The 12,883-nt window shown below is 41.6% G+C and overlaps 1 protein-coding gene across 1 annotated transcript in view; it reads left to right on the top strand.

The window, feature by feature from the left end:
• Positions 1-12,883, top strand: part of ngef (neuronal guanine nucleotide exchange factor) — a 37,043-nt gene that overhangs the window by 1,287 nt on the left and 22,873 nt on the right. Inside the window, exons 2-4 of the mRNA XM_084950383.1 lie at positions 4,695-4,800; positions 12,065-12,412; positions 12,761-12,825. Coding sequence (XP_084806509.1) covers positions 4,695-4,800; positions 12,065-12,412; positions 12,761-12,825 — 519 coding nt within the window. The remainder of the gene's footprint in view (positions 1-4,694; positions 4,801-12,064; positions 12,413-12,760; positions 12,826-12,883) is intronic.

Genomic DNA, 12,883 nt, shown 5'->3' with positions numbered 1-12,883 from the left:
CTCTTCAGTTGGTTCCTGGACTTCTTAATCACTAGATCCCCCTAGGTTGTGTATGAGACCTCTCATACATTGCTCGGTAGAATATCAAAGCTCTCACATTATGACGTTTGTAGATGACACAACAGTGGTGAGATGGAGAACCAACAGTGATGCGTCTGACTACAGGCAGGAATTACAAAACAACCAGCAAGCTGGTGCTCTAGAAAACCAAGGAGATGATTGTGGATTTCAGGAAGTGTAGAATCCCCCCCGTCACACTCCTATACATCGAGGGAGTAGCTGTTGAAGAGGACTCCAGCTGTAAGGATCTCAGTGTACATCTTTAAGAGGACCTTTTCTGGAGTCACAAGACATCCTTCCTTGTTCAGAAGACGTACCACCGTCACTACTTTCTTAGAAAGTTCAGGTTCACTGTATTTTGGGGCTAAGTCTTGACCACAACAGGAAAAGACTCAGCTGTGTTTTAGAAGAAAGGTCACACTTTCAAAAGAAAAGAAGCCAAGTAAGTCCACTGTGACCAACCATTATTGAACACAAGGGGTGGATTATGACACCAGCTATTAGTCAGCTATACTCCTACTTCTACTACACCGTGCTCCAAGTCACCATCAGTAATTCACATGATTGTGTGTTGGAGTAATGTCATACAGAGGTTTTACACCTTGGTCCCTTACAGTCAAAATTATTTTTTCCCCACATCTCAGCTCATGTGACAGCCAAGATGGTTACTAGTGGCTTGTGACTACAATGACCAGAATGAATGAAAACCTACGCAGGGATCTTTTTAAAATCCTAATGTCTCTCTCTCTCTCTCTCTCTCTCATATATATATATATATATATATATATATATATATAGAGAGAGAGAGAGAGAGAGAGAGAGACGGAGCAATACTGGAAGAGCATATGGGAGAAGGCACAACCCATAACGGCAATGCTCAGTGGCTAGTGGATCTGAGGGCAGACCATAGCAACCTCCCTGAACAGGGTCCAGTAACCATCACGGTGGGAGACATCCAAGCAAGGGTCTCTAGTATGAAGAGTTGGACAGCACCAGGCCCTGACATGGTTCACGCCTACTGGCTGAAGAAGCTGACTGCACTCCACGAGCGTCTGGCAGCACAAATGAACCAGCTGCTAGTTGACGAGAGACACCCGGAATGGCTAACCGAAGGTCGGACGGTCCTGATCCCCAAGGACCCCAAGAAGGGACCAGTCCCATCCAACTACCGACCAATAACCTGCCTCAACACTACATGGAAGCTCCTGTCAGGCATCATATCGGCTAAGATGAACAGGCACATGGGTCAATACATGAGCGGGGCACAGAAAGGGATTGGCAAGAATACCAAAGGCACAAAACACGAGCTACTGGTAGACAGAACAGTCAGCCGAGACTCCTGTACATGGATGACATCAAGCTGTATGCCAAGAGTGAACGAGACATTGATTCACTGATCCACACTACCAGGATATACAGCAATGACATCGGGATGTCATTCGGGCTGGAGAAGTGTAGTCGGATAATAACAAAGAGAGGGAAGGTAGTCAGAACTGAGGGGATTGAGCTACCAGAAGGCAACATTGCAGACATAGAGGACAGTTACAAGTACCTGGGGATCCCGCAGGCGAATGGGAACCATGAAGAGGCCGCTAGGAAAGCTGCAACCACCAAGTACCTGCAGAGGGTCAGGCAAGTCCTGAGGAGTCAGCTGAACAGTAAGAACAAGATCCGGGCTATCAACACCTACGCCCTGCCCGTGATCAGGTACCCTGCTGGTATAATAAGTTGGCCAAAGGAGGAGATAGAAGCCACTGACATAAAGACAAGAAAGCTCCTTACCATGCATGGAGGGTTTCACCCCAAGTCCAGCACCCTGAGGCTGTACACTAAGCGGAAGGAAGGGGGCCGGGGACTGGTGAGTGTCAGCACCACAGTCCAGGATGAGACAACGAACATCCAAGAATACATTGGGAAGATGGCCCCAACTGACCGAGTGCTCAGTGAATACCTCAGGCAGCAGAAACCCAAGAAAGAGGAGGGAGGCGAGGAACCATCATGGAAGGACAGGCCCCTGCACGGTATGTACCACCGGCAGATAGAGGAGGTGGCTGATATCCAGAAATCCTACCAGTGGCTGGACAAAGCTGGACTGAAAGACAGCACAGAGGCACTAATCATGGCAGCACAAGAACAAGCTCTGAGTACAAGATCCATAGAGGCTGGGGTCTATCACACCAGGCAAGACCCCAGGTGCAGGCTGTGTAAAGATGCCCCAGAGACAATCCAGCACATAACAGCAGGGTCCAAGATGCTAGCAGGCAGGGCATACATGGAACGCCATAACCAAGTGGCCGGCATAGTATACAGAAACATCTGTGCCGAATATGGCCTGGAAGTGCCGAGGTCAAAATGGGAGACGCCCCCAAGGGTGGTGGAGAATGATCGAGCTAAGATCCTGTGGGACTTCCAGATACAGACGGACAAAATGGTGGTGGCTAACCAACCGGACATAGTGGTGGTAGACAAACAGAAGAAGACGGCCATAGTGATCGATGTAGCGGTTCCGAATGACAGCAACATCAGAAAGAAGGAACACGAGAAGCTGGAGAAATACCAAGGGCTCAGAGAAGAGCTCGAGAGGATGTGGAGGGTGAAGGTAACGGTGGTCCCCGTGGTAATCGGAGCACTAGGTGTGGTGACTCCCAAGCTAGGCGAGTGGCTCCGGCAGATCCCGGGAACAACATCGGAGATCTCTGTCCAGAAGAGCACAGTCCTGGGAACAGCTAAGATACTGCGCAGGACCCTCAAGCTCCCAGGCCTCTGGTAGAGGACCCAAGCTTGAAGGATAAACCGCCGGCAGGGGCGACCTGGGTGTTTTTGTTTTTTTTTATATATATATATTTCATTTATTTATTTATTTTAAAATGACTACTATGTATTTCTTCTGACAGCCTCTTAGGTGTGTTCTGTTTAGTAGCTTGTGACTGAGCTCTCATTGTTTTTTCATGAAGCCTTGTCTTCATTTTTGCTGATCAATGTGAGAGTGTTCACTAAGGTTTTTTTTTGTGTGTGAAAATGGTGTAGATCTCAGTAAGTGTTCAATTTCTACCTATTCCTGCTTGGATACAGTATGCACACAGTGTGTAAATTTAACATTATTTCACATTGTCGCACATGGAGTGTAAGGACCCTTGTTCTCCCTGGACTGTGCCTTTGTCCATGTATTGTAGATGTTAATACTATTCCGGAATAAAATACCCCTCCAAAAAAAACAAAACAAAACAAAAAACCCAAAACAGTTTGTATATAATGATTTTGGATGCTTGTAAGTACTGAAATAGTTATATCATTGGACTACTGATTGATACTTTTTGATTACTTATTTGATTGTTTTTAAGAATAGAAATCAATAGGAAAAGTATCTAGTTTTTCATACCTTTAAGAATTCCTTCCTAGAGTACTTATTTGGTATCTTGGTAGAGTCTGGTAGAGTCTGACTTTCTGGTGCTTCTGCAAAATGTATTCTTTAACTGGGAAGCCTTGTACATGAGAAGCGGTAAATAAAATATCAGCTCCCTACCTGCAAAACTGTGGTTAATACAGGCTTTGGAATCTGATGTCAGTAACTGGACATCTAAATATTTTAAGGACTTCAAGCATCAATCATTCTATACTAACTTGAAGTATTCTGTATTCATAGAGCCATAGTACCAGTTATTTAACCTAAAAACAATTACAGACCTAGATAATGGAATTTTAATATAAACCTTCAAAACATGTCTAAAAGCACTCTTACCTTAAGCTATGTTTCTTTCCTCTTGCAATTTTTATAGCAAATCTCTGATGTTCAAGTGGAATGGCCTTTAATCCATCCATTCTCTTCTACTTATCCTTATCAGGGTTGCGGGGGGACTGGAATTTATCCAAGCTATCATATGATGAGAGGCAGGTACACCCTGGACAGGTTGTCAATCTAACACAGGGCTGAAATGCTATAAAGCCAGAAGAAAAAATGGAGATTGATTCATTCAGTCTTCATCCAACTACTGGTCCCAGTGAGATTTCTTGAATCCTTGTTGTTGAATTACACTTAGTCTAGCCCCTCACCAATTTGTCTTTGGAGAGCCTATCAGGCACAAATTGCCTCTGAAGACATAGGTCCTAGGATCACTTTGGCACCTAAATCACTTTAACATAATAAGACAGTTACTCATAGCGGAGGGATGTTTACATTCAAGTGATAAAGTACTTTAGTGATAACTGAATAGCAGAGTTACAGGTCAACAAAGAGGGCTTAGTATTCTTTTCATTTCCTATTACCAGTAGACACCTTTTACTCTGACAAAATACTTTACCCCAAAATGTAAATGTTTATCTTATGGCTGCTGGCAGTGACCTGTGTCTGTACAGAGTAATTAACTTTTTAAGGTGCTCTGAGTGCTTGAAAGCCTAGAAAAGCAATGACAATCTAACACTTCAGCCAGTTTAATTACAAAAATTCATAAAAAAAACCCAAACTACTTCACATAGGAAACAGGTGTGAGTGAAAGAGAAAGACAGAAAAACAGATAGATTTTTTGTAACCCACTAGAAATAAGTGATTAGAATGTAGCCATTTTAACTACTGTGTAATTTTCAAATTCCTCCCTACTATATCTATAAATACACTCTCTACCTTTCTAACTTTCCAGATTCCACCAGGCTTACTTTGGACCACAGTCCATCCAGTAGTGCAGGATCTTCCTCCTCTCATTCTCCCTTACCCCACAAGTCACCTTTGTTGCCAGGGGCTAGACGGTGAGTCTGCATGCCTTCACTGCCCAACCCTGTAACCAAACACACCCAGAAAACAAACAATCACATAACAATGCTTGCTTGAACATGGTACACTGCTTTATAATTAACACCTGGCACTCTTAGTGGCTTATCATATCTGTGATAAGCACACAAGTCTCTCACACAAGTGAAAGTTAAGTCTTTGTTCTTCTCGTGGTTCTAGGTCGTTAACCAAGAGTTTTCTGTTTTGACTTTTGATAATTCATTATTGTTTTGATTGAGGAAGTGGGATTTGTTTCTAGATTCTATTAATTATCTTTGTACTTATGAGTTTTCCTATCTCTGTTTGTTTCCAATTGTATTATTTTATGTAACTCATATAGTCATAAATTACTTTAGGTTTGTTAGTTCCCTTCTGGTCTCTTAGTTTCATCTCTGTGTTTTGCCTTTATTATCTCCCATGTTCAGTCGGTCTTGTCTTTGTGTCTGTTTACACTTTTGTGTGTGTCAAGCTCAGGTGTCTTGGTCTTGGTATTAGTTCCTGTTTTATTTTGATAGTTCCTTGGCTCATGTGCTTTATGTTCAGTTTTACTTTTCCCAATTTCTTTACCCTGATTAGCTTCAGCTCTGTTCCCTGGTATTTCCCCATCTCCCTAATTAGTCTCCTGTGTATATATTCTCTCTGTTTCCCTCTGTCCTTTGTCAGAGCACTTGCCCTTTTATTGTCTTCAAGCTCCTGAGTGCTTGTTTTCTAGTGGTCTTCCCCAGTGTAGGTTTTCTGTTGACAGAAGAGTTAAAAAATAAGAGACAAAAATACCCATCAAGTCAAGCAAATTTATAATATTTGAAATTACTAATAAGAACAGAGGATTCATGTGGTGAAAGGTGTAAGATAATCTGATTAAGTATGTCTAAAGTGGTGCATTTTAAGAAAGGATTTGAAAATTCAAAGATGTTAAACTGACTGGATCTTATATACCCCTTTTCTAATGAGCTCTGAGCTCTACTTGAGCACTCATTGTGCTTTATACAACTTGCCTCATTCATCCATTCATATAGAGAGCAACTTGGGATTAGTATCTTGCCTAGTGATATTTGCCATGCTGGAGCATCCAGGGGTCAAATCACCAACCTTCTGATTAGTAGATTACCTGTCAGATATGCTGGCTTGACCTAAAAAGTCACATTTGACTTTTTAGTCACATTTGACATTTGACAACCATACATATGACAGTAAAAAGGCCTGTATTGTAACTTGCCTCTAAAGGTTCACCCTCGCTGCTCCACAGCGCTGTGCTAAATCATCAGAGGGGTCATGCAGGGGCAAGAGGGCATCCTTTTTCATCGGCTACCTCTGTCCAACCCACCTGAGGGTTGCTGACGTGTACCATTGACTCTGGCTTCCAAGGAATCATCTCCTCAGCCATTGGCAAGCTCTAGCTAAACCATGGGATTAGTCACGTTTACAAAACATTGTTTGAGGCTGGACCAGCCAAAATACCAGACAAGTAGATGTGGCAAAAGTAAAGGTACTGTTAAAAAATACTTTGGTAAAAATTGAAGTTCTGATTCAATTTCTTTACTTAAGTAAAACTGAAAAAAAAAAGTTTCTGAAATGTACTCAAAGTAAGAAAATAAAAAATAGCTCTTCGGAGGACATTTCAACCAGCTATTTTTATGCAAAGCTAACTGAACATTGCTATATATTAATATAATAAACTATATGTACATGGGAATACAAACTTTGTTTTGGTGTAAATTTTATTTCTAATAAATGCACTCAGCTTGAATCAGATATATAGCAGAGGAAAAGAAGGAGAATCTTTAAAAACAGCTCTATTTTCTGTCTAACACATTGTAGATGGTGACTTTGCCTCCACACCTAAACAGAAACATGAGTACATTCCGGGGTTAAACTGGGATTCAGCAGGTGGGAGAATCCTAAAATCGGTTGTAGCAGCTCAGGGTGGGGAAAAAAATCACAACTCACAATAATTTCTTTTGTGGGCTCCATCGGATTTTCAGTGTATTGGCTGTGATCAGCTGACCATTCAGCAAGATGTGAGCACATTTATGAGCAGTCACTAATTTCCCTCCCCTACATTGACAGCATACTGTTTATACTGTATTAATAGTAGGTGGTATAACTTTGGTATGAAGGTGAAACTCAGTGAATGAATCTTAGCATCATCAGCTTAAACTTAATTCTCAATTTTAATAATTCTTGATGCATTTTTTTTGGGTTTGTTATTTTGCTTTGATTCTTTGTAAGGAGCTTGGAAAGTAAAGGACTTCTTTAAATTTCTTGAAGACGTTTCACCTCTCATCCGACAAGCTTCTTTAGTTCCAAAACTAAAGTGTCCCAGTGGAGTGTCCCAGTCCCATCTGTACTCCACCATTTCGTTTTAAAACTAGAAACTTAAACCACCACTCTCCTTAGATTACCATAACCTGGATGACTGAGAACCTACACAGATACTGATTCTTTGTTTAACGCACAGCTCTGTAACACTTAGTTGTCACCATGTAAACGTGAGCGTTTCACCTACATTTGTGACTAAAAATGGACCTGCAATATAAACATGTATAAGACGAACGTGAATAAAAAGTAAAATAATCTAAGGAGCTTGAAAAGAAAGTGACTGGTCCTTTTGAAGTTTCTTCACAAAACTTAAAGAAATGACATGAAATGTCATTTACATCATGGAGCCTTGCTCTTAAAAAACTGACAGAGATGTAACACTGTCTGTGAAGCTGGATTTAAGAAATAAGTGCTTAAAGTTAAAGTTTTAAAAACATGTTTAGTGCCATCTTCTGTCAATAAGTTATGTCATGTGCTTGGTTGGTTGGCTAATAGACTTAAATTAATTTATGCTAGCTAGTTAAGGAGAAAATTGATAATTCAGAAGAAAATAAGGACACTAACAAACAAAGATTTTTATGATAAGAAAACAAGTGTCCACTTTCACTTTACTGGCTGTTGAAGACACTCTCTGTATTTTGCTGTGGTTTCTGACGCACAGCAAATAAGTCAAACTTCCTTTGTTGCCTAGTCTTAGACTTCTCATGCTGTGCTAAACGAGCCTTCTCCATGAATTCAAACACTTTTTTAAGAGTATTCTCATCTAGAAGCATAGAAAGTCTCAGATCGGCTCTTCTTTAGCACTTCTTTGGTAAAATTTGTTTGTCTCACCTGTTCATTGAGCAGCTGATGCTGTGCCTTCTGGAGGATTTTTGTTGCCTGGAAGTCCTTAACTGAAGAGCTCATTTGCAAACTTTTAGAAGTAATCCTGTTTTGTCTTCATCTGAGGCTGAATCTCAGGTGGTTCCTGCAATTAGCCATCTTATGTGCTGTTTGCTCATACTGATGTACAAGCTTTAGGCAGTCCTTGCCAAAGTGGGTTAAAATTGTATGTATTTCACATACATGGGTCAGTACTGCAGGCAGAAACATGGGTGTGCCATGGATTCCCCAATCTCACCCATTGTGGCCAACTTGTACATGGAAGAAGTGAAAAAGAGGGCTTTGTTATCCTACCCTGGAACACCACCAAGTCATTGGTTCAGGTATGTAAAGGCACCTGGGTGAAAATCAAATCTCAGGACCTACCACAATTCACATTAACTCAGTGGACCAACACATAAAATTCACCAGGGAGAATATGAAAAGTGGCAGGTTACCCTTCTTAGACTGTGAGATTTCCATCTGTAATGGGGGACATTTAAAAGTTGATGTGTACCATAAACCTACGCATACGGATTAGTATTTAACGTTCGACTCTCATCATCCACTGGAGCATGCACACCATCCCCACAGACACAGTGGCCAGGGAAGCAGAAGAACGTCACATCAAGAAGGCCCTGAGAATATGTGGTTATCCCAGCTGGACTTTTGTTGAAGCTGGGAAGGCGCATAAAGAAAGCTCCAGTCGATCCAGGGGAGAAGGACAACCACTGCCTAAGCGAAAAAAAAAAACCCAGGTGATGCCATATGTGTCAGGAGTATCAGAACAGTTGAGATGCATTTATCCCTCTGTGGCGTTTAAACCCCAAAACACGCTGCACCAAGAATTGGTCCACCCCAAGGATCGGGTCCCCCAACACAAACAGAGTAATATAGCGTACACTGTTAAGTGCCATGATTTATGTATCGGGGAAACCAAGCAACCTTCGGATGGCACAACACAGAAGAGCTACCTACCAACTCTGCAGTCTATTTGCACCTACAGGCCAGTGGGCAGTCTTTCAATGATGAGGATGTACAAATCCTGGACAGGGAGGAACGCTGGTTTGAGCGTCGAGTCAAGGAGGCCATTTACGGCAAAAAGGAAAGACCATCTCTGAATCGAGGAGGTGGCTTAAGGGTACATCTTTCACCATCTTACAATGCTGTGATTGCAGCCATTTCCCAACCCTCTGTGAATGGTACTCATGGCCATTGATCAGTGGTCTTTGATCAGTAGTTGTTGATCAATGGTCATGATAATTTGCATATTAATGATCAAGGAACTGATCTCATTCAGTGGTCCTAGTTTCAGTCATTGGGCACTTCTCATCTTTCAACATTGTCAGAATATGTCTTTTTCCCCTTTTCAATTCAATTGTTTTAACTGTGAAACTTTATTTGTTATTTTTTACTGTAGATGAAGTGCAAAAGGGTGTAACTATTGCAGTGTGTACTTTGCATTAGATGGAGGAGTTGTACAGGGAGGCATAGGCAGGAATGATTTCCTGTGTCATTCAGTGGTGCATTTGGGTAATCTCAGTCTCACACTGAACTCCTTTGACTGGTCAGCACGTAATGGAGTGGGTGGTCCAGCATTGTACTTATCTTGGACATCATCTGCCTCTCCAACAGCACCTTAAGGGAGTCCATCTCCATCCCCACAACATTACCAGCCTTGCGGATCAGTTTATTGAGTCTCTTCGCATCTGCGACCCTTAACCTGATGTCCCAGTGTGGAACAGCATAGAGGACAGCACTGGCCACAACAGACTAATAGAAAATCCTGAGTATTGTCCAACGTCAAAGATGTCTCAGCCGCCTTAAAAAATAGACAGAACTCTGTCCCTTCCGGTACAGTGCAGTGGTATTTTTTTTTAACCCAGTCCAGTTTATTATCTATGTGTACTCCGAGGTATTTATGGTCCTCTACAATATCGACCCCCTGGATTGAAACAGGGGTCACAGGTTTCCTGGTCCTCCTAAAGTCCACAATCAGTTCTTTGGTCTTTGTCACGTTGAGCTACAGATGATTCTGCTCACACCACGTTACAAAGGAGCCAACCACAGCCCGGTACTCTGTCTCATCACCCTCTCTGATGCATTCAGTCACTGCAGAGTTATCAGAAAACTTCTGAAAACGGCAGGTCTCTGTGCAGTGGCTGAAGTATGTGGTGTAGCGGGTGAAGAGGAAAGGGGAGAGCAGCAGTATATTAATGACTAACCTCGTATTGTGGATGGATTATTTCTGTGGTTCTCCTGACTGACGTTTGGTCCGTTTACAGCAGGGGTGTCAAACTCAAATACACAGTGGGCCAAAATTCAAAACTGGAACAAAGTCGCGGGCTAACATTAATATTTATTGAAAAAAAAATCTTCCTCCAGATATAAGAATTAATCTTTTCTTATGGACTCAAATAAGTTTTGCTGGAAAACTGAATATGTAACAAGCAAAGCTCAATACTAAACAATATATATATTAGCTGTATAATACCAGTAGGCAATACCAATAGTAATTTGGTATGGCTTTGCGGGCCAAATGTAATTAGGCTGCGGGCCAAATTTGGCCCGCGGGCCAGAGTTTGACACCTGTGGTTTACAGCATCCTGCCATGCGATTGCATTTGCTCCTAACCATTGGGAACCCTCACATTAACTTTTATCGAGTGGAAAAAAGTCCTCTGTTCGTCCTCCAGCTTTACTGTTTATGTTATGCTAGCATAGCTTTGTCGCGCTAGCGATCATGTAGCACATCATTATATACCAACTAGCCCAACTTCAGTAACCCTACAAACGTTGCTGCTGTTTACTTTCCTGTCTTCATTTATGTTGGAAGTGATAGTAGAGCTGTATGTTTTAATTTGTTTTATAAATCCCTCATTGTATATTATATTTAGAGGGAAGCTAGCAAGCGAACTCCCTGCTAACTTCTAACTCTGCTAAATGTCATAAATTCCGTTTTCATGGATGCCTGGATGTTAAACTTAATTGTTACACCTGATAGAGCAGAACGTTGATCGTTTTATTACAGATGAAAGAATTTAGACAGTTTTTAACTCTCAGTAATGCTGCAGTGTTCGTTTGACTTATGGACCTCCAGCGGAGTTTGGGCCCAGACATGGCTAATGACATCAGACTTACAGACCGGATAGGTCGGGGCTGGTCAAGGATAAGTCTTTCCAGGGTTTTCATGATGTGGGAAGTCAGTGCCACAGATCTCTAACCATAGGGGGGCACTGGGACATGGCGTTTTTGGTACAGAAATAAGGGATGATGTCTTCCACAACACTGGACCCTCTGCGGACTTAGACTCATCATGAACAGTTTATGAAAGACTCCACAAAGCTGGAGGGCACAGGGACTCACCCTGTCTGGTCCAGCAGACTTGCCCGAGTGGAGTCTTCTCATTTTTCTCTGAACCTTGTCACGAGTGAAAGTGACAGGTGGGGGAGGGGTGTCAGGACTTTCACAGGAGGCTATGGTGGAATGTGGAGACAGAGGGAGAGAGGCTGTGGATTGCAGGCTGACTACAGGTCAGGTCAGAGGGGTGAGCATTTACCTCAGTTTTGAATCTGTTAAAAAACACATTCAGCTCATTGGCTTTGTCCTCACTGCCCCAGCTTCTTTGCTGTTGGATGACCTGGATGCAGTGATTGTCGTCATGCTACTCCATACCTCTGTCATGCTATTCTGCTGGAGTTTCCACTCCAGCTTTCTCCAGTAATCGTCCTTAGCCTCTCTCATCTTGCCCTTCAATAATGCCTGAACCATTCTCACCTCGCTTATTAATTAACAATACGTTGACCAAGTTAACCCAAGTCTTTCTCCAAGTTTCTTCACTTACATCTACATGAAACTAGTTATATAAACTAGCAGCTAATTTAAAGATTTCTCATGCACAAGGGCAATATATTTTCCTGTGATAATGAAAAAACCTAATTAAAATATCCAGTAAATATGCACACAAATTTAAGAATTTGCTGTTGTCAGTTAAGCTTTAGATGATGTGAATGGCTTCTGTATATGTATTTCTAAGGTGTGTTTCTTGTTTTTCTTCTGTCAGATGTAGTCCTCAGCTCTTGCGACAGCCTCATCATTCCAGAGATTTGTTGCCAAGCAATGGTGAGTTCAGTAGCACACATGCTCTGTACAACCAGAATGCTGCGGATAAGAGAAGAGGAGGAGTGGGAGGAAAGAGGACTGTGGAAATATCAGCTGCTTCATACAGCCAGCAAAGAGATTTTACAGCAGAAATGAGCACGGACTGGACTCACAACAGTGACAGTGAAGTCATAGAAGAGCTTTCTGAGCAAACAGCTAAAGCTTGCACTGTGAAGGATACCAGAAGGAAGACCATGAATTCACAACAGCCTAATTCTGAAGGAGACCAGGATATCCACATGAACCACAGGTCAGATCAAATTACTTTAGAAATAGAGATATAAATATTTTAGAAACAGAGATATAAATTTATAAAAAAAAATTAAAAAAGGACTCTTTTTAAAAATGCCTAATCATTTGAATTCTTATGAAAGCAAATAATATGATGAGAAATTAGGCAAATAAATAAGATAAAAATGCTTATTGTTTTTTCACAAAATAAAATTACACATTGTAAGAATGTATATTATGAATTATATTATATTATCTTATGAAAAGATTTGAAATGTAGAAGTGATGACACACACACACACACACCCAGAGAAAGCGAGAGATAAGCGCTCTCTTCACAAAGGTATGTCCTTTTTTTTCTTCGTAGGGTGCTGAGAAATGGAGAATGCTCACAGACAATCTGCCACAGTCTCAAAATCATCAAAAATATTGGTGAGTTTGACAAAGGGTGAGAGTAGTGCATATATTACACCCACCATCAGAGCTATTG

The sequence above is a fragment of the Perissodus microlepis genome, chromosome 14 (genome assembly GCF_051167445.1).
Source record: "Perissodus microlepis isolate ML-2025 ecotype Zambia chromosome 14, ASM5116744v1, whole genome shotgun sequence".
NCBI classification, from domain to species: domain Eukaryota; kingdom Metazoa; phylum Chordata; class Actinopteri; order Cichliformes; family Cichlidae; genus Perissodus; species Perissodus microlepis.
Note: the sequence above shows the minus strand (reverse complement) of the source record. Positions and strands in the feature narration are given on the sequence as shown.